The sequence below is a fragment of the Pleurodeles waltl genome, chromosome 4_2 (genome assembly GCF_031143425.1).
Source record: "Pleurodeles waltl isolate 20211129_DDA chromosome 4_2, aPleWal1.hap1.20221129, whole genome shotgun sequence".
NCBI classification, from domain to species: domain Eukaryota; kingdom Metazoa; phylum Chordata; class Amphibia; order Caudata; family Salamandridae; genus Pleurodeles; species Pleurodeles waltl.
The window spans coordinates 970,178,042-970,196,074 of NC_090443.1; the positions used below are offsets into that span (position 1 = coordinate 970,178,042).

Below are 18,033 nucleotides of genomic sequence, written 5' to 3' on the forward strand. Positions count from 1 at the left end.
AGAACCCACAAACTCTGGGTACCACTAGAGTCCCTAGAATGTTGGGAAAAAAGGACTCCAATTTTGCGTGGGTAGCTTATGTGGACTAAGTTAAGAGGGCCTAAGCGCAAACTGCTCCTGGCACCTGAGTGGGAAAAGGCCTGGCAGCAAAGGGGTTAAATGCCTTCATTATTAAATAAATGCTTTAAAGTCACACTACACTACTGACAGTGGTACCAGTAAATAAGTGTACACACATTTGAGAAGTTTAATATGAGGCTAAGTTTAATGCTCCCAGAATGTTCTCGGATTAGATGCAAATGTTTGCTGAAGCTTGTAAGCAAGATTGATTCTTTGCTTTCAAAATAAAATTTAAGGAAAACAAACGCAAATAGGAAAAAAAGTTGCTACTATGAAATTGTTAGGTGCTATTTCTTTGGCAAGTCATTTAGTAAAGTGTGTTGATGCATGCTAGTAGTTCTAAAAAATATTCCTAATTGGGGGAAGGGAAGAAATCGGTGTAACCATTTTCAATAAGACTATAGGAAGTATGAAAATAAACAAGCACTAGCAAAGACAACCGATTCAACATTTCTTTAGTCTTTTGGTTTCAATGTGTCTGTTTTGACATTGCTTTTGTAACACTTTAGTGCTGTGGAACTTGTCTGGCCCTCGCTATTGTAATTGTAACAAACACTGGCAAAAGGTTTTTGGTCTCAAAAGGTACACATTACCACCAGGGGTGTCACAAAGGCCACGCAGCCCGACTCCAGGGGGCCCTCTCAGCACAACAACTGCTCTGAGTGAGTCTGGAGTGGGGTGGAGGACCTCCATGTTCTTTGCAGGAGGGCCTCATCCAGTTTTGTTACGCCACTGATTGCCACAGTAGTTACTGGCGCTGTGTGCCAATATGCTCCTTATGGAAGAGCACAATGGGATTACTCACAGTAAAGTCAGCTGATAGAGAAATTGAAGTTTATAAAAAAACAAAACGTCTTTAAGGCCAGACCGAATTAAGGTCACAAAAGTGCACTCATGGTACATGTCTTTGAGTTAGTGGCTTTCATGAATTCACAAGAACTTAAAAGTAGTAGACCAGGAAATCTTACTCCTAGAAAATATTTGTGAACTGTATTTTAGCACAAGCAAACGTGTGTGTAGATTTGCTCATGTGAAAAACTGAACGTTTACAAGTTCACTTTCCCTTCAATCGCTTTTTTCTCAACCCTTGAAGAACATCTCCTTCCACCATTGACAGTACATTTCTAATCTTTCTCATTATGGGAAAAGATTAGAGAAGAACTGGTGAGAATCCTTAAAACATGCAAGTTTGTAGATTTGCAGACTCAAAGGCATTCCAGCCCTGGAACTATTGCTTACTGCTTCTTCCAGCCCCAGTATGTAGATCTGCAGAAAGGTGGCAAAATAAGGAAATTGCTACAGAAGGTGTTGAAATTGCAAGTATTTAAGCCCTACTATAGTAGTGGCTCTGGCATAATCAGAGAGGCTATTATCAGAGCTCTTAAATAATGAGATTGCTGCCATAATTTATCACGCACTACATGGCACCAAAGGGACAAGTAGATTTTTTTTTTTTTTTTTTTTTTTTAAACAGGACAAGTAGAGTGAATTAGCAAGCTTTCTCAGACAAGGAGACATTTTATTAAATTCCAAACCCCTGTTTATATATATGATAACAGTGGTATCCATTTCCCTTTACCTGGGGTAAACATGATCAGCAAAATTAAAATTATGTGCAGAGGATGTGGCCTTATATTTACGTCCAGATAGATTGAACACAGTGACAGCCCTGCAAGCAATCCAGAGGGATTATAAAATCAATGCATCAAAACCAGTCGTCATTCAGTACCTCTGAGTTCTTACCACTGGATGTTAGGCAAAACTAACTTGCACCCTAAAAGATATCTGGGGATTCTTTTTTATTCAGATACTGTTTTGAACAGTTATTGTTTTACTTTTGTCTCCATCTCTATGATTGGGCAGATATCACTCAAAGATGAGTTTTCCCAATTTCATTATTTCCTTTAATACATGTTCCCTGCAAGTTAATGGAAGGCTTCTTTCGTAAGTTGGAGAGTAGTTTCTCTTAATTTATATGGGCAATAAATACCCTCAGGTTAGCTTGAAAACACTAACTGCTTAAGAAAGGCAGGCTGAGCTCTTCCCAGTCTCCGAATGTATTACTTTGCGTCCATTGCCTTAGTGCTGCGTGGGTTCTCCAAGCAGGGATCTCAGTTTGGTGATTTATATTTTAGATTGCTAAAAGAGCTTGGCAATTGTTATCTACAATCCCAAGGTGCCAAAGAAAGTCAGGTATAAGACATTGCTGATTTTAGGGCCATGAAGCAAAACGTGTTATAAATTGAAGATACCTAATGATTCATGTCGCTACCCCTTTGACTTGCTGCTTCCATCTTTTTCTTTGTTTTCAGCCAGCAGTCATAATGAAATGGGCAGTTTCATATTTATAAGATTGGGGATTTATTGGCCTCAGCTATAAACAGATAGTCTCTGTCCTCAATTGTCTCCCATTAGGTGACAACTATCGCTTGGCAGGCTGGGAAGGTTTTCTGGCCGAAGAATGTGAATGATTCCCTGAGTTTCTGGTATAAGGAGCTTCGTCCTGACAAGTCCTTTGGGGCACCACCCCCTTTAAAATCTGGATTAAACGGCGGTAATGTACACAGATGGAGACCGATGCACACAGCTGGTCAAAGTGCTTTGACTACAAATTCACACTGTTGCGGGGGGCTAATTTTCAGAGGATAACTTTTTTTAATCCCTGGATGCTCTATTATACTCCAGAAAGGCTCAATAGAACGTTCTGAAGAGCCACAAGAAAGTGTAGAAGATGCAAAGGAGTGGGAGATTGGGGGGCATATGTTTATGACCTCTAAAGCCATCTCTAGGTTTTGACTGCGGATTTGTAAGTACAGGTCAATCAAGTTGGGCTAGGAGGTCAAACTCGCAACCAGGACAATTTTGTTTGGCCTTCCTATTCCTTTATAGGTCAAGGAACAGGGCGCCCAGTTTATCTATATTGCTATTCAGGTGGCTCGCTCTATTATCACTGAAAGTCCCCATTGAAACCTACATTCCAGGAATGGTTAAAGAAACTGAGGAAATTTAGTTTAAGAGAAAAGTGGTATTTCACTCGCTGTAATAATTTACATGGTTATAAAAGAGAATGAGAGCCATTTTCTGGGGAAGATGTGAAAGATGAAGTGATTGAACCGATATAGATTCCTTGTACAGGGAGTGCAGAATTATTAGGCAAATGAGTATTTTGACCACATCATCCTCTTTATGCATGTTGTCTTACTCCAAGCTGTATAGGCTCGAAAGCCTACTACCAATTAAGCATATTAGGTGATGTGCATCTCTGTAATGAGAAGGGGTGTGGTCTAATGACATCAACACCCTATATCAGGTGTGCATAATTATTAGGCAACTTCCTTTCCTTTGGCAAAATGGGTCAAAAGAAGGACTTGACAGGCTCAGAAAAGTCAAAAATAGTGAGATATCTTGCAGAGGGATGCAGCACTCTTAAAATTGCAAAGCTTCTGAAGCGTGATAATCGAGCAATCAAGCGTTTCATTCAAAATAGTCAACAGGGTCGCAAGAAGCGTGTGGAAAAACCAAGGCGCAAAATAACTGCCCATGAACTGAGAAAAGTCAAGCGTGCAGCTGCCACGATGCCACTTGCCACCAGTTTGGCCATATTTCAGAGCTGCAACATCACTGGAGTGCCCAAAAGCACAAGGTGTGCAATACTCAGAGACATGGCCAAGGTAAGAAAGGCTGAAAGACGACCACCACTGAACAAGACACACAAGCTGAAACGTCAAGACTGGGCCAAGAAATATCTCAAGACTGATTTTTATAAGGTTTTATGGACTGATGAAATGAGAGTGAGTCTTGATGGGCCAGATGGATGGGCCCGTGGCTGGATTGGTAAAGGGCAGAGAGCTCCAGTCCGACTCAGACGCCAGCAAGGTGGAGGTGGAGTACTGGTTTGGGCTGGTATCATCAAAGATGAGCTTGTGGGGCCTTTTCGGGTTGAGGATGGAGTCAAGCTCAACTCCCAGTCCTACTGCCAGTTCCTGGAAGACACCTTCTTCAAGCAGTGGTACAGGAAGAAGTCTGCATCCTTCAAGAAAAACATGATTTTCATGCAGGACAATGCTCCATCACACGCGTCCAAGTACTCCACAGCGTGGCTGGCAAGAAAGGGTATAAAAGAAGGAAATCTAATGACATGGCCTCCTTGTTCACCTGATCTGAACCCCATTGAGAACCTGTGGTCCATCATCAAATGTGAGATTTACAAGGAGGGAAAACAGTACACCTCTCTGAACAGTGTCTGGGAGGCTGTGGTTGCTGCTGCACGCAATGTTGATGGTGAACAGATCAAAACACTGACAGAATCCATGGATGGCAGGCTTTTGAGTGTCCTTGCAAAGAAAGGTGGCTATATTGGTCACTGATTTGTTTTTGTTTTGTTTTTGAATGTCAGAAATGTATATTTGTGAATGTTGAGATGTTATATTGGTTTCACTGGTAATAATAAATAATTGAAATGGGTATATATTTTTTTTTGTTAAGTTGCCTAATAATTATGCACAGTAATAGTCACCTGCACACACAGATATCCCCCTAACATAGCTAAAACTAAAAACAAACTAAAAACTACTTCCAAAAATATTCAGCTTTGATATTAATGAGTTTTTTGGGTTCATTGAGAACATGGTTGTTGTTCAATAATAAAATTAATCCTCAAAAATACAACTTGCCTAATAATTCTGCACTCCCTGTATAGACTGACATTTTGTGATATTTTAGATACGCATGTCTATTGTATTTGCACTTTCCCTAACAGCTGGTTGCTGGATTGCTAGATGCAGCCATTGCATTGTCACATTTTTCACTTAGTTGAAAACGTAAAAAGTCAATTTTATCAGTGTCTGCATAGTCACTTTATACTATTAGTCTATTGGGTGGGGGTGGCTGCCTGTTAGCACATTGTCCGTTATTAATCAAGGGCCTTTTGGCTTCATTAAAGTTTTTGTATCATGCGCCACACTGCCACTTTATTCACACGGTCAATACGGTGACAATGTTTTTTCAGGACATTGTCTTCAACTGAGGGCAACTGGATTGTTTAAAGATGTATCATGTTTTGCAATGACACTCTACTTTATTCATATATCCTGTAATATTGGGGTAGGAGGCTGGGTTACGAGTCCCGCCTGGCCGTCACTATTAATTGTTGGTCAGAAGTTGAAATTGTTATGTCACTTTATTGTCCTTTTTAGCACATATAAAGGTTGTATTGTGTATTTATATATTCAGTCAGAAAATTTGATATGCGATTATGCCACGTCAGTGTATTAGGACTAATAACGTTAATCATACATTTCGCACTGCTATCAGCCAGTTTGTTAGCTTTCAGGCTTAAGCAGGCTGCTAGCTACCTGGTTATACTTTTAGTATTTTTTTTGTTTGCACGGTCACTGTATTGCCCCATATGTTAGGGGCGGCAAATTGCAGAAATAAGTGTTTCATTAATGGGTTTGCACATTGAGAATTTTAAACGGAATCTTGGATTAATGAGTTGTGGCCTTGGTGCAAAGAATTTGGAATTCAGTGCATGAAATTAAGGGTGAGACTTTTGTATACCAAGATAATTATACTGTAAGCCAAGCAATAAATAAAAATATTTAAAAAGAATATGTGTGCTTCATTATTTGAGTTGCACGCCACCACAACTTTAAAGGACACATGCCCTGAAAGTTATCCTTCTCTGCTACATGCGCTTTAAGATAAATGCAATTTGTTTTGACGCAATCCCTATTTGTACCAAATAAAATCAGTTATTAACAAATGAAAACTGTGTGTGTGTGTGTGTATATATATATATATATATATATAGTGAATAGATCTCTGGTGAGAAAATCACCACATCTCCACCTTTCCAATACACTGGTCCTTCAATAATCATTAAGAATCTGCAGGTCATAGGTTATTAAAATGAGGAGCATTTTTATCAAAAAAGCATATCTAAATCCATGTACTTAAGAACCTATAGGATATTCCTGCCTCTTGTACTGAATGTTTGGCATCAGCCACACTGAATATTTAAAGCTTCTTTCTATTTACAATGATCTAACTTTCCTTTGTCATACAGTCCATGCATTCAGTTTTTCTACGAGAGGGAGTTCCAAAAGGGGCAGGTTAAAGAAATAATGGAATCAACTCTTCTCTTGCAAATTTGAGATAGGTTTGTTCTTACCCTTCACTACATTGCTTTGCGCAGCCTCTCCTGCTTTCTCACCTCAGTGTTGCCCCCAACCTTGTGGTTTCCCTGTGTTGCTCCCCCCACCAACATTTGCTACAACGTTTTGGTTTACCAAGCCAACTCAGATAGAAAAGTGGTCACATTTTCTATTTGGTGTATGCACGCATGGTGCCCACTACAAAATGAAAACGAGATTTTTTTTTTTTTTTTTTAAACATGTTGCACAGCATCAGGGATGGTGTGCTGCATGGCTGAGACCACTGGCACAGCCAAATGGTCCCAAAGGGGAGACTTTCTGGCTTTGACAATGTTTGCTTTTAACAAGACAGCAAACGCCTAAAACCCTGGCTACAAACATCAAGATGTGGTCAATCCACATGCTTTTGCCTGAAAACCCTCTCCCCCACGGACATGGAGTTGAAATGTTTCAATGCCTTTTAAAAAGAATTGCTTTCTTCAATTAGCCTTCTAGAAATGAACACCTATACCTTATGGGACATGGCCAGCAACATCTTGCCAGCTGTCGGAGGACCTCATGAAACTCTCTGGATCAAACAGACAGGATGTGTAAGGAAATGCCTCCTTGGCATGGTTGCCCCCTGACTTTTTGCCTTTGCTGATGCTATGTTTACAATTGAAAGTGTGCTGAGGCCTGCTAACCAGGCCCCAGCACCAGTGTTCTTTCCCTAACCTGTACTTTTGTATCCACAATTGGCAGACCCTGGCATCCAGATAAGTCCCTTGTAACTGGTACTTCTAGTACCAAGGGCCCTGATGCCAAGGAAGGTCTCTAAGGGCTGCAGCATGTCTTATGCCACCCTGGAGACCTCTCACTCAGCACAGACACACTGCTTGCCAGCTTGTGTGTGCTAGTGAGGACAAAACGAGTAAGTCGACATGGCACTCCCCTCAGGGTGCCATGCCAGCCTCTCACTGCCTATGCAGTATAGGTAAGACACCCCTCTAGCAGGCCTTACAGCCCTAAGGCAGGGTGCACTATACCATAGGTGAGGGTACCAGTGCATGAGCATGGTACCCCTACAGTGTCTAAACAAAACCTTAGACATTGTAAGTGCAGGGTAGCCATAAGAGTATATGGTCTGGGAGTCTGTCAAACACGAACTCCACAGCACCATAGTGGCTACACTGAAAACAGGGAAGTTTGGTATCAAACTTCTCAGCACAATAAATGCACACTGATGCCAGTGTACATTTTATTGCAAAATACACCCCAGAGGGCACCTTAGAGGTGCCCCCTGAAACTTAACCGACTGTCTGTGTAGGCTGACTAGTTCCAGCAGCCTGCCACACCAGAGACATGTTGCTGGCCCCATGGGGAGAGTGCCTTTGTCACTCTGAGGCCAGTAACAAAGCCTGCACTGGGTGGAGATGCTAACACCTCCCCCAGGCAGGAGCTGTGACACCTGGCGGTGAGCCTCAAAGGCTCACCCCTTTGTCACAGCCCAGCAGGGCACTCCAGCTTAGTGGAGTTGCCCGCCCCCTCCGGCCACGGCCCCCACTTTTGGCGGCAAGGCTGGAGGGAACAAAGAAAGCAACAAGGAGGAGTCACTGGCCAGTCAGGACAGCCCCTAAGGTGTCCTGAGCTGAAGTGACTCTGACTTTTAGAAATCCTCCATCTTGCAGATGGAGGATTCCCCCAATAGGGTTAGGATTGTGACCCCCTCCCCTTGGGAGGAGGCACAAAGAGGGTGTACCCACCCTCAGGGCTAGTAGCCATTGGCTACTAACCCCCCAGACCTAAACACGCCCTTAAATTTAGTATTTAAGGGCTACCCTGAACCCTAGAAAATTAGATTCCTGCAACTACAAGAAGAAGGACTGCCTAGCTGAAAACCCCTGCAGAGGAAGACCAGAAGACGACTACTGCCTTGGCTCCAGAAACTCACCGGCCTGTCTCCTGCCTTCCAAAGATCCTGCTCCAGCGACGCCTTCCAAAAGGGACCAGCGACCTCGACATCCTCCGAGGACTGCCCCTGCTTCGAAAAGACAAGAAACTCCCGAGGACAGCGGACCTGCTCCAAGAAAGGCTGCAACTTTGTTTCCAGCAGCCTTGAAAGAACCCTGCAAGCTCCCCGCAAGAAGCGTGAGACTTGCAACACTGCACCCGGCGACCCCGACTCGGCTGGTGGAGATCCAACACCTCAGGAGGGACCCCAGGACTACTCTGATACTGTGAGTACCAAAACCTGTCCCCCCCGAGCCCCCCACAGCGCCGCCTGCAGAGGGAATCCCGAGGCTTCCCCTGACCGCGACTCTTTGAATCCAAAGTCCCGACGCCTGGGAGAGACCCTGCACCCGCAGCCCCCAGGACCTGAAGGACCGGACTTTCACTGGAGAAGTGACCCCCAGGAGTCCCTCTCCCTTGCCCAAGTGGAGGTTTCCCCGAGGAACCCCCCCCTTGCCTGCCTGCAGCGCTGAAGAGATCCCGAGATCTCTCATAGACTAACATTGCGAACCCGACGCTTGTTTCTACACTGCACCCGGCCGCCCCCGCGCTGCTGAGGGTGAAATTTCTGTGTGGGCTTGTGTCCCCCCCGGTGCCCTACAAAACCCCCCTGGTCTGCCCTCCGAAGACGCGGGTACTTACCTGCAAGCAGACCGGAACCGGGGCACCCCCTTCTCTCCATTCTAGCCTATGCGTTTTGGGCACCACTTTGAACTCTGCACCTGACCGGCCCTGAGCTGCTGGTGTGGTAACTTTGGGGTTGCTCTGAACCCCCAACGGTGGGCTACCTTGGACCAAGAACTGAACCCTGTAAGTGTCTTACTTACCTGGTAAAATTAACAAAAACTTACCTCCCCCAGGAACTGTGAAAATTGCACTAAGTGTCCACTTTTAAAACAGCTATTTGTCAATAACTTGAAAAGTATACATGCAATTTTTATGATTTAAAGTTCCTAAAGTACTTACCTGCAATACCTGTCGGATGAGATATTACATGTAGAATTTGAACCTGTGGTTCTTAAAATAAACTAAGAAAAGATATTTTTCTATACAAAAACCTATTGGCTGGATTTGTCTCTGAGTGTGTGTACCTCATTTATTGTCTATGTGTATGTACAACAAATGCTTAACACTACTCCTTGGATAAGCCTACTGCTCGACCACACTACCACAAAATAGAGCATTAGTATTATCTATTTTTACCACTATTTTACCTCTAAGGGGAACCCTTGGACTCTGTGCATGCTATTCCTTACTTTGAAATAGCACATACAGAGCCAACTTACTACAGGATGCATCAAAGCATGTGTTGTAAATAGGCCTGGACACTACTAACTGCATAAGTCATGCTATTGGTACCAGTGTAGTGCTTAGAACGCATGCCTTGATGCAATCAACAAGTTTTTAAAGGGATGTCCAAGTATCCCTCAAGGACATGTCCTTTGAACTAGACTGTTCAAAGAGAAGGACAACTCAGCCCTTAAAATGGAAGATAGTTACATCATGGCTCTGTCCTCTAGAGTTGTCCCCAGTAATACAGAAAGATTATAGATTATTCCAGAGGCCTAATTTATCTGCAGTATCAACATAAGCCAATACAGTAGTAAACATTTCCAGTGCAGAAGGATTGGAGACAGCAGAGACCGATCACACTAGCAGTGACAGATATCCTCCAACTCTTCCTCCCCTGGCGAACCTGCTCACAAGCAGTTTTAATTTGTTCTCCAAGGCCCATGACAAGCTAGTAATGGGCAGAAAACTGTATTTCCACCCTGGGTGGAGATACATCACGTCAAACTAAAGGGTCTTTGAAATACTTCAAAAGAGTTACGCCACTATCTTAATGTAAGCAATCAAAAAGCTACTTGGCAAAAGCATAATCAAGCAGGTGTTGGACACCAGGAGAAATAACATGTGCTATTTGCACTACTTTCTTATCTCATAGAATGAGGTCTTGGGCATATACTTAGGTCACTGGAATTAGATTTTGCCGCAGCAGTGTTTTCTGCATAATTATGTATTTGACACATTTGCTACATAATCCACCATCTGCAACGTAACCTGCAGAGAAAACTATTCTAGCTTAAGTGGAAAACAAGGTATTAAAATCATAGCAACACGTTGCAGCGCAGTGAAAAGCCATTCCCAAAAGTTTGACTGAACCTTTCCATTACTTATTTCTATTTTTGGGAGTCAAAGTGGCACCAATGAGGTAAAACCTTTGCAGACAGTATTTACAGGTGTATAAAACAAGCATTTTCAATGCAACGGGTCTCGCATTTGTTCGAGTTAGAGCTATTAGCATTGTAAAGCCCAAAAAACAAACGCAGTGCGATCGTGCTGCGTGGAAAATAAACAGAAAGTAGTCCGGACTCCAGGCTGAAAACATAGAGCCTCGTATGTTTTTGGTGCTTTACCGGTGCTGTGTAGGTAGGCTGAACACCAGAAAAGGCATGACGTATGCATGCCTTTCACAAATGAAAGCAAGCAGATTTTAAAAGGCAAGCCCACGAACCAATGAAAGTGACTGACGTGGCATGGGCGTGGTTTCAAGCCCAAAGAGATTACAGAATGGACGGAGCACTTTGTGCTCGCCCATAAAAATAATTGTTAATACCAACACAAAATGCGCTGAAATATATTAAAATTTGCCTTTACCTGTTGCATAATTTAGTCAAGCTTGCCACATAATTGGGCCCTTCTCTGACAGAGCTGCATTTGCCATGCATATACAGCACCTCTTGCCTTTGAATGGTTTTTTAAAGGACAAATTCAGAACGCTCACTGGCTCAGCCTCGCTCTACTCTGGATCTAGGAGACTGGACGTTATCCCTCTGCTTGCAGGATGCATATTTTCATATACTAGTCCTGCAGTCCCACAGACTTAACCTGTTGTTCCTGGTGTGGTTAGAACATTTTCAATTAGCCATCCTGCCCTTCGACCTTACCTCAGCACCACAGGTGTTGAGCAAAGGGACTGCTGTGGTTGTGGCTCATCCTCAGTGGTGAGGTAAACTTGCACTGACATATCTTGATGGCCAGTTGCTCAAGTAGGCTCTTCGCAATCTGTCAGACCACTTCTGGACAACAAGGCTTTTGATCTTCTAGGCCAACAAGCACCAATCTGCCGAGCAGCAGGCCAGTTCTTTCCCCGGCCAGACTTCATAGTTGTGACAGACACGCCACTACTGCAGTGTAGATGACATCTGGAGAAGCAGAGATCAGTGCAGAGCCAGCACCACATCAATCATTTTGGAGCTGTTGGCAATCCATTTGGCCCAGACAGCCTACCTGACGACCTCAATGCAGTCGTTCAACAGTCAAGATGAGGTGGGCTCCTGAAATCTGTGCCAGGAGATTAGGTCAACAAAAGAAATGGGACCAGCAGAACGTTCTGGTAGCCAACCACGTAGGGCAGACCCTGAAAGCCAGAGCAGACTCGCTGAGCAAGTGTCCACTGACAGACGTGAGCAGAGTCTCCATCCCAAGATGAACGATTCAGGGGGGCATACTTTGGCAACATCTGCTCACCACCATCAAGAACAGTGTCAAAGCTTCTGCATACTGGAGTTTTCTTCAAAAAGGTAATTGGTAGACACAGTGTTTGTAAGGACACAAGTCTACTGCATACTTTCCCATCACTGGTTACCCTGCCTTGATTTCTAAGTAAATTCAGGAGAGCCCGGGCCCTTTCTTAATATCAGATAACTGAGCAAGGAGTGCAGTATACAGAGCTCCAGAGCATTTATCACTGGATTCAGCTATCCCTACAGGAGGACTACCTTTTTAACCCCACGAAGGGAGGGTACCACATACAAATCTCTGCAACCTACACCTTCATGTGTAGAGCTTGAAAAACAGCTGTTAAATTATTTTGACTTGTCCCCTTCTCAAGTGGTAAAAGTCATTCTTTGAGCCAGACGAAAGTCCAAGATGTACTTCTATAACAAGTGCTGATAAAAGTCTGGCATGGTAGGAGGTTTGTCATCCAGACATTCCCCAAGCCAAACCCCTCTTTAAATTACTGATTATGCCCAGTTTTCTAAAGGCCCTAATGCATGTACATGCTAAAACAATTTGTAATGACGCAGCAGGACCTTAACCCAGTTTGGTCACTCCTAATGTGCACACCGTTTAAGCCTATGCACGGGTTATAACCAAGGCTTCTGACAATCAAAGCAGCATTATCACCATCACTTCCACTAACATCAGTAAACTATAGGCACACTCCATGCAGCCTCATATATCAATTGCTTCATAGATTGATGCTGCAGTCTGACATAAGTGAAGCCACCTTTGGCAGTAAGGCAGCCAATCAATTTTGCCACCATTTTTCAGCCACACCACATCCTTCAGGAGAGGCTTCATCAGATTGACACTAACAGTCTTGAGGTTCTGCGCAGACTTTATACAAGACCATTGAGTAGATCAGCTCTTGGTGGGGAGTCACTCGACCAAGAAAGGAGAGACTGTACAAAATAGGGCTATGCCCAGGGGTACAGTCATGTGGATTAACTTGTTACACACTGGCTAAAAAGAAACACCCGGAAGTCCTGCAGTCTCATTCCACCCAGGCCAAGGCAGCTACAAAAAAGTTGCCAAAGGGAGACCTGGTATTGGATATCTTCTGCTAGGTTGTGACATGGGTGCACACGGTGACATAATACTGCTTTGGGTTATTTTGCTTAGACCTACAAGACTTTGATTACACTTCATAGTCTGCTTTTGAGAAGTATTGTAGTGGCATCCATTTGAAAAGGTTCAAAATCCATGGTTAGAAGTATCCTTATTGACCGTGTTCCTTGCAAATTGTGATAACTATGGTCCCATTTCAATTGCAAGCCTAGTTGCCAGAAAGCAGCTATGCCAATAGCAAGTTCCAGAGACTGTCTGATAATGGAAACTAGCTTACAGTGCCAGCCCTAGAGTTCTTTGCCGCCATAAACAAAAATGAAAACATTACACCCATTTAAAATGACCCTTTGCTGTTTTTTGCACACATACATGTATAAATCAAGTTATTCTTTTAACATGCATTGTACCCTCCACTAATTTACCATTAAACCTAAATCACTCAAACCTGCACTTTGTAATAGTAAACCCAGGCTGAGATTTAAAAAAAATGCATTGGGTAAAATTGTGTTAAAGACACCTTCTTTATGCCCAGAGGTGAATGTGAGGATGGGCCACATATCTGCAAGAGTATCATTCAGGTCCAGAGTAACAGTGGGATGGTTCCATATATTTTGCTCTTTAGACAGATTGGGAGGGGTTGATCATAAATTAGACTGATGTATCTTGATAGAAGCACTGCTTCGTAGGCCTGGCATGTTGAAGTGTGATATTATCAGAAATTGTTTTTTGGGCTTGCTAATAACAGTCGTTAGACAAAATCTTCACAATGATAACAAAAAAAACAGTCCCAAAACAATCTCTCATTCAATTTCCATAGAGATTTTTTAAAAGAGTGCTACTGTCAAAACAGCTGAACGGAATTACACCAAATTTGGCAGAATTCTATATCTTTACCCAGAAAGTGCACCTTTTTGGTGATTTGGTGTAAATCCGTTAAGTAGTATTTCATATTTCCCGATACTAATCCATCACTAATTCTTGTTGGGTTCCAGAGTAGCGTGCTACTCACCGAAAAACGCTTCAACACTTCGTCAGGGGTAGTAAGCGCTATATAAATACTATCACAATACAATATTTTAGAAATTAAGGTTCAAAATGTATAGATATCTGGACACTTGGGTATGCAGAACTCTCGCAAGAGCCCCGCAGGCAAGTAACTTAAAATAGAACGATCTGTTTGGCTGAAGGTGTTCTCCAACCCTCCTCTTCTTGCTTCTGGGGGAGTAAGAGGCTCCAGCAAGACCGCAGGAGCTTACATAATGATTGGTTGGCCAAAACATGAAGAGTAATTTGGGGCTGCCATTACAGGACATTAGGATTCAGTCCCTGTGCCCTGAAAATTAAAGTATAAGGGTGGAGGTGATTAGCGTACAGTGACCATTATTAATGACATCGCTGATGCCATCTGAAATGATACATATGACAAAATTGGGCATGGCGGGGGCAAGAGTTCTAGTTTCTTCTGTTAACTATAACAGGGAAATTTATGTGTTTTTTTATTTAAATGACATTAAAACTGACGTTTTCACGGAAATGTGTTACTTTAAACCATATCTATATAAATATATATATACACACATGCATTTTGTGCTTAATTAGAGCCTGTGGCGGCAGGTGGAGCCCAACAAGCACTAATTTTTGAGGCACTTATTTTTCCTCAACAAACTATGAGGAAAAGAGAAAAAACAAGAGGGAAAGAAAGAGGATGACCATAGAAAAAACAGGGATGAAATACAATCTGCAAAAGCGAAATAAAGAGGCAGTGACTGTCTGGTGAAGGATTGAAGAGGCACAAGATGGAATCAAGAAAACAACCTACCTTTAAAAGAGCAATCAGGAGATTCTGAGAAAAGCTTTGGGCCAGGTATACAGATACAGATAGTGAAAAGCACGGGTATGTTGGTGTACAGGTTCAGAGTTAGCCAAAGAGGAGAAACATTCATCCAAAGAAAGTGAAAAATCAGCATTTTGATTCTTAGTTAGCCTAACAATGTCATTTATTTGATAGATTTTGTGAAGGAGGTTTGACGCCATGTAGTATTCAAATGAAAGCAGAAAATACCAAGGCACTCCAAATGATAAGTCCAGAATATGCAAGAGTCCAAAAGGTTTTCATTCCTTGTGTTGAAAAAAAAGGGGTAAGCACATCAATTTTCAGAGACAGCCAAGTATGCACATCAATTTTGAGAGACAGCCAACACGTGTTTCGTCCAACCGGACTTTTTCAAGGCATATAGCTTGATGAGATACTGCGTCCAAAAGGAAATCTCCAATTGAGAGAAAATCATTGCTAATTGTTTTTCCTGCCTCTCGGGACGTTTGAGAGGACAGAAGTTTGGGCTTATCAGGGCCCTGCCACGAACACTTATTTCGGACGTTTGGCTTACACAGCCGTTGCAACATACAGGACCTACGATTTTTTCTCAATTGGAAATTTCCTTTTGTACGCAGTATCTCATCAAGCTATATGCCTTGAAAAAGTCCGGTTGGACGAAACACGTGTTGGCTGTCTCTCAAAATTGATGTGCTTACCCCTTTTGTTTTTCAACACAAGGAATTAAAACCTTTTGGACTCTTGCATATTCTGGACTTATCATTTGGAGTGCCCTGGTATTTTCTGCTTTCATTTGTGGATACAGCACGACACAGGGGAGACATTTCCCGCTCTCTCTTGGTCTGTGCATCATAATACCCTGTTTGGTTGGGTATTTTTTTTACCAGGTTTTGGCACCCATTCCATGACTTTGTAATCTCTACCTGGACACTTTTGTGTTGTTTGGTGCAGATGTGCGATTTGTAAGCATCAACCACCATTGCAGTTTCTTCTATTAGTATTCAAATGAGCTTTGAAAGAAACGTGCACAAATTTTGGGAGATATTTGTCTTAGCGAAAAAAAGTTGTGCATGTTTCTTTCAAAGAAAATTTGATTACTGCCTGAAGTGAATTTCTCACCAAAACTAGAAAATGAGCAGCTTTGTTAGTCTGATTAAGGTTGAAATCTTTAGTTTTATTGACTGGATTACATATTGCTGGGGGGTGCGTGTGTCTACTAGAATAAACATTCATAAATCAGTATTATTTTGCCCAACAGTAGAAACGAGCTGGAAAGCTACCAGGAAGAGGTCAGACATTCTTATTTTTTGTGTTAGCATACTGGAGGAAAAAGAGCGCCCTAATTTAGGTTGACCACTTGCCCCCCTACAATCCAGCTTTTCAGAGGACTGCCGCAGCAATTTTGCTAATTGTGATACATGCCCTGAGTTTTTGGGACAAATGTCTACTCATACTGCAAAAGAGAATTGAAAAGTATGCCTGTGCGCCGCTAAAGTTTGAAACTATGTTAATATAACCTCGTAAATGTGTGCCTATATATACGCACATGTTTATAGGGCTCTGTTTGAATCAGACCTCCTCCTGCACTGCAGGAAAAAAATGTAAATGTAAAAATATATATATATATATATATATATATATATATATATATATATACACACACACACACACACACATACATACATATACACACAAAAACCGGGATTGTCAGTCTTTCGTTCTACTTATAGATCTGGTTGGTCTCAGTATTTACTTCTCAAAATCTGGTCACCCTAACGTAAGTTAAAGTTTGCTTTAAATTAGCAGGCCCTGTCAGGCACTGAGGAGCTGCATTTTTTTTTTTTATTTGAGAGGCACAGTACCTGCACTTCTCAGCAGATGGCCAATACTTATGATGGACCTGTATCGAAACTTCTCAGCGGCAAACTGGTACGCTTTGTCAGCGAGAAAGAGCACTTCTAAACTTTCATTTAAAGCACTGTTTGAGAGTGTACACGTTTGGGTGGAGGTGCATTTTGCTAGAGGTGGGGTTGGGGGGGGGGGGGGTTACTGCGGGATAAAAAAAATAAGATTTTGAGGAAAGCCCTAGAAAAAAAATAAGATAGAACTGTGTCACAAAGGCAGCTAGTAAGCAGACCATATACTACTATGGGGCACTTACCGTTACTGCGCTGGATCTTGATGATCAGTCCAGGGCTCAACCTGTTCAATAGAAGGTCCATGGTTGCTCCAGTTGCGCCCGTCCGGCGTCTAATGTCACAATCGGAGAGAGCGTACGTCTTGGGTGTGAACACGCGATGTTTCCCTGCAGTTCACACGGAGACCTGCAGGTCTATGAAACACTCGGGCCACTAGCACACACAATCACGAAGACACAAATAACGGCCTCGCGTTCAAACCCCGCGCGCCTGCCCTCCGAAAGTTTTAAACTTCGCACGCCGGCCATTCACGTCAGCACGGCGCCTCACGTTGAATCGCTAACGTAGACTGGCCGCATGGCCCGCTGGGATGTGTAGTTTGCGGCTTATTTGGCTCCCTATTTGCTCATCAGAGGTATTCCCATACCCCCGTCATTAAAGTCAATACAGCGGTCACCGGGTGGTTGTGTTACGTCTAGACTTTGACAGCACAAATGAACGAGGATACTCATGTGGTTTCCTCAGATTAACAATTGCAGCGAATAACGAAACTATCATTGCATTAATAAATATTTTATTGTCTGCTATAGTTTCGGTAGTACCGATATTCTATTTTTTTTAAAGGGCAAATAAAAATAACATTGGTGTTTTCGGTGTGATTTCTTAAAGACTGTTTTCCTGATCGTTTATTGCAGTTTTCTAAAGCTCCTATCTGGCTCGACGACATTGAGCACTTTACAAAAGAAAACTAGCGAACGATGCGTATTTTAAGGCACGATTCGAACATATGGAGTGATTTGACGAGAATCGCATGATGTTGTTCCAAAGCCGGGTTCAAAACCGTACTAGTTGTAATACTTATTAGAGGGCAGGTAACGGCTCTAATGAATCGACACAAGTGTGCAGCAAAAGTAGGAGAAAAACGAACAGCATGCCTAAAAGGAAAGTCTTCTGGCTCTCCCCCAAAATCGAGGATTATTATACATTATTATGCATATGAAATTAACAGAAACTGCAGAAACACTGTAGTGTGAGCAAATTATCATTTGATTAGCAAATCAGAGCACATGAAAAAATAAAATCACATTGCCTTAACCCCTAAGCTCTATCTTCTTACATCAATAATTATTCAGCCCCTTCTTTGCTAATGTCTGGAGATGCT

General features: G+C 42.6%; 1 protein-coding gene across 2 annotated transcripts in view; it reads right to left on the reverse strand.

The window, feature by feature from the left end:
- KIF2C (kinesin family member 2C) overlaps positions 1 to 17,172 on the reverse strand; it is a 752,439-nt gene extending 735,267 nt beyond the window's left edge. For both annotated transcript variants that reach the window (XM_069232808.1, XM_069232807.1), the window contains exon 1: positions 16,895 to 17,172. In XM_069232808.1, the coding sequence (XP_069088909.1) occupies positions 16,895 to 16,955 (61 nt within the window). In that variant the 5' untranslated portion in view covers positions 16,956 to 17,172. The remainder of the gene's footprint in view (positions 1 to 16,894) is intronic.
- Positions 17,173 to 18,033: the final 861 nt, after the last annotated feature.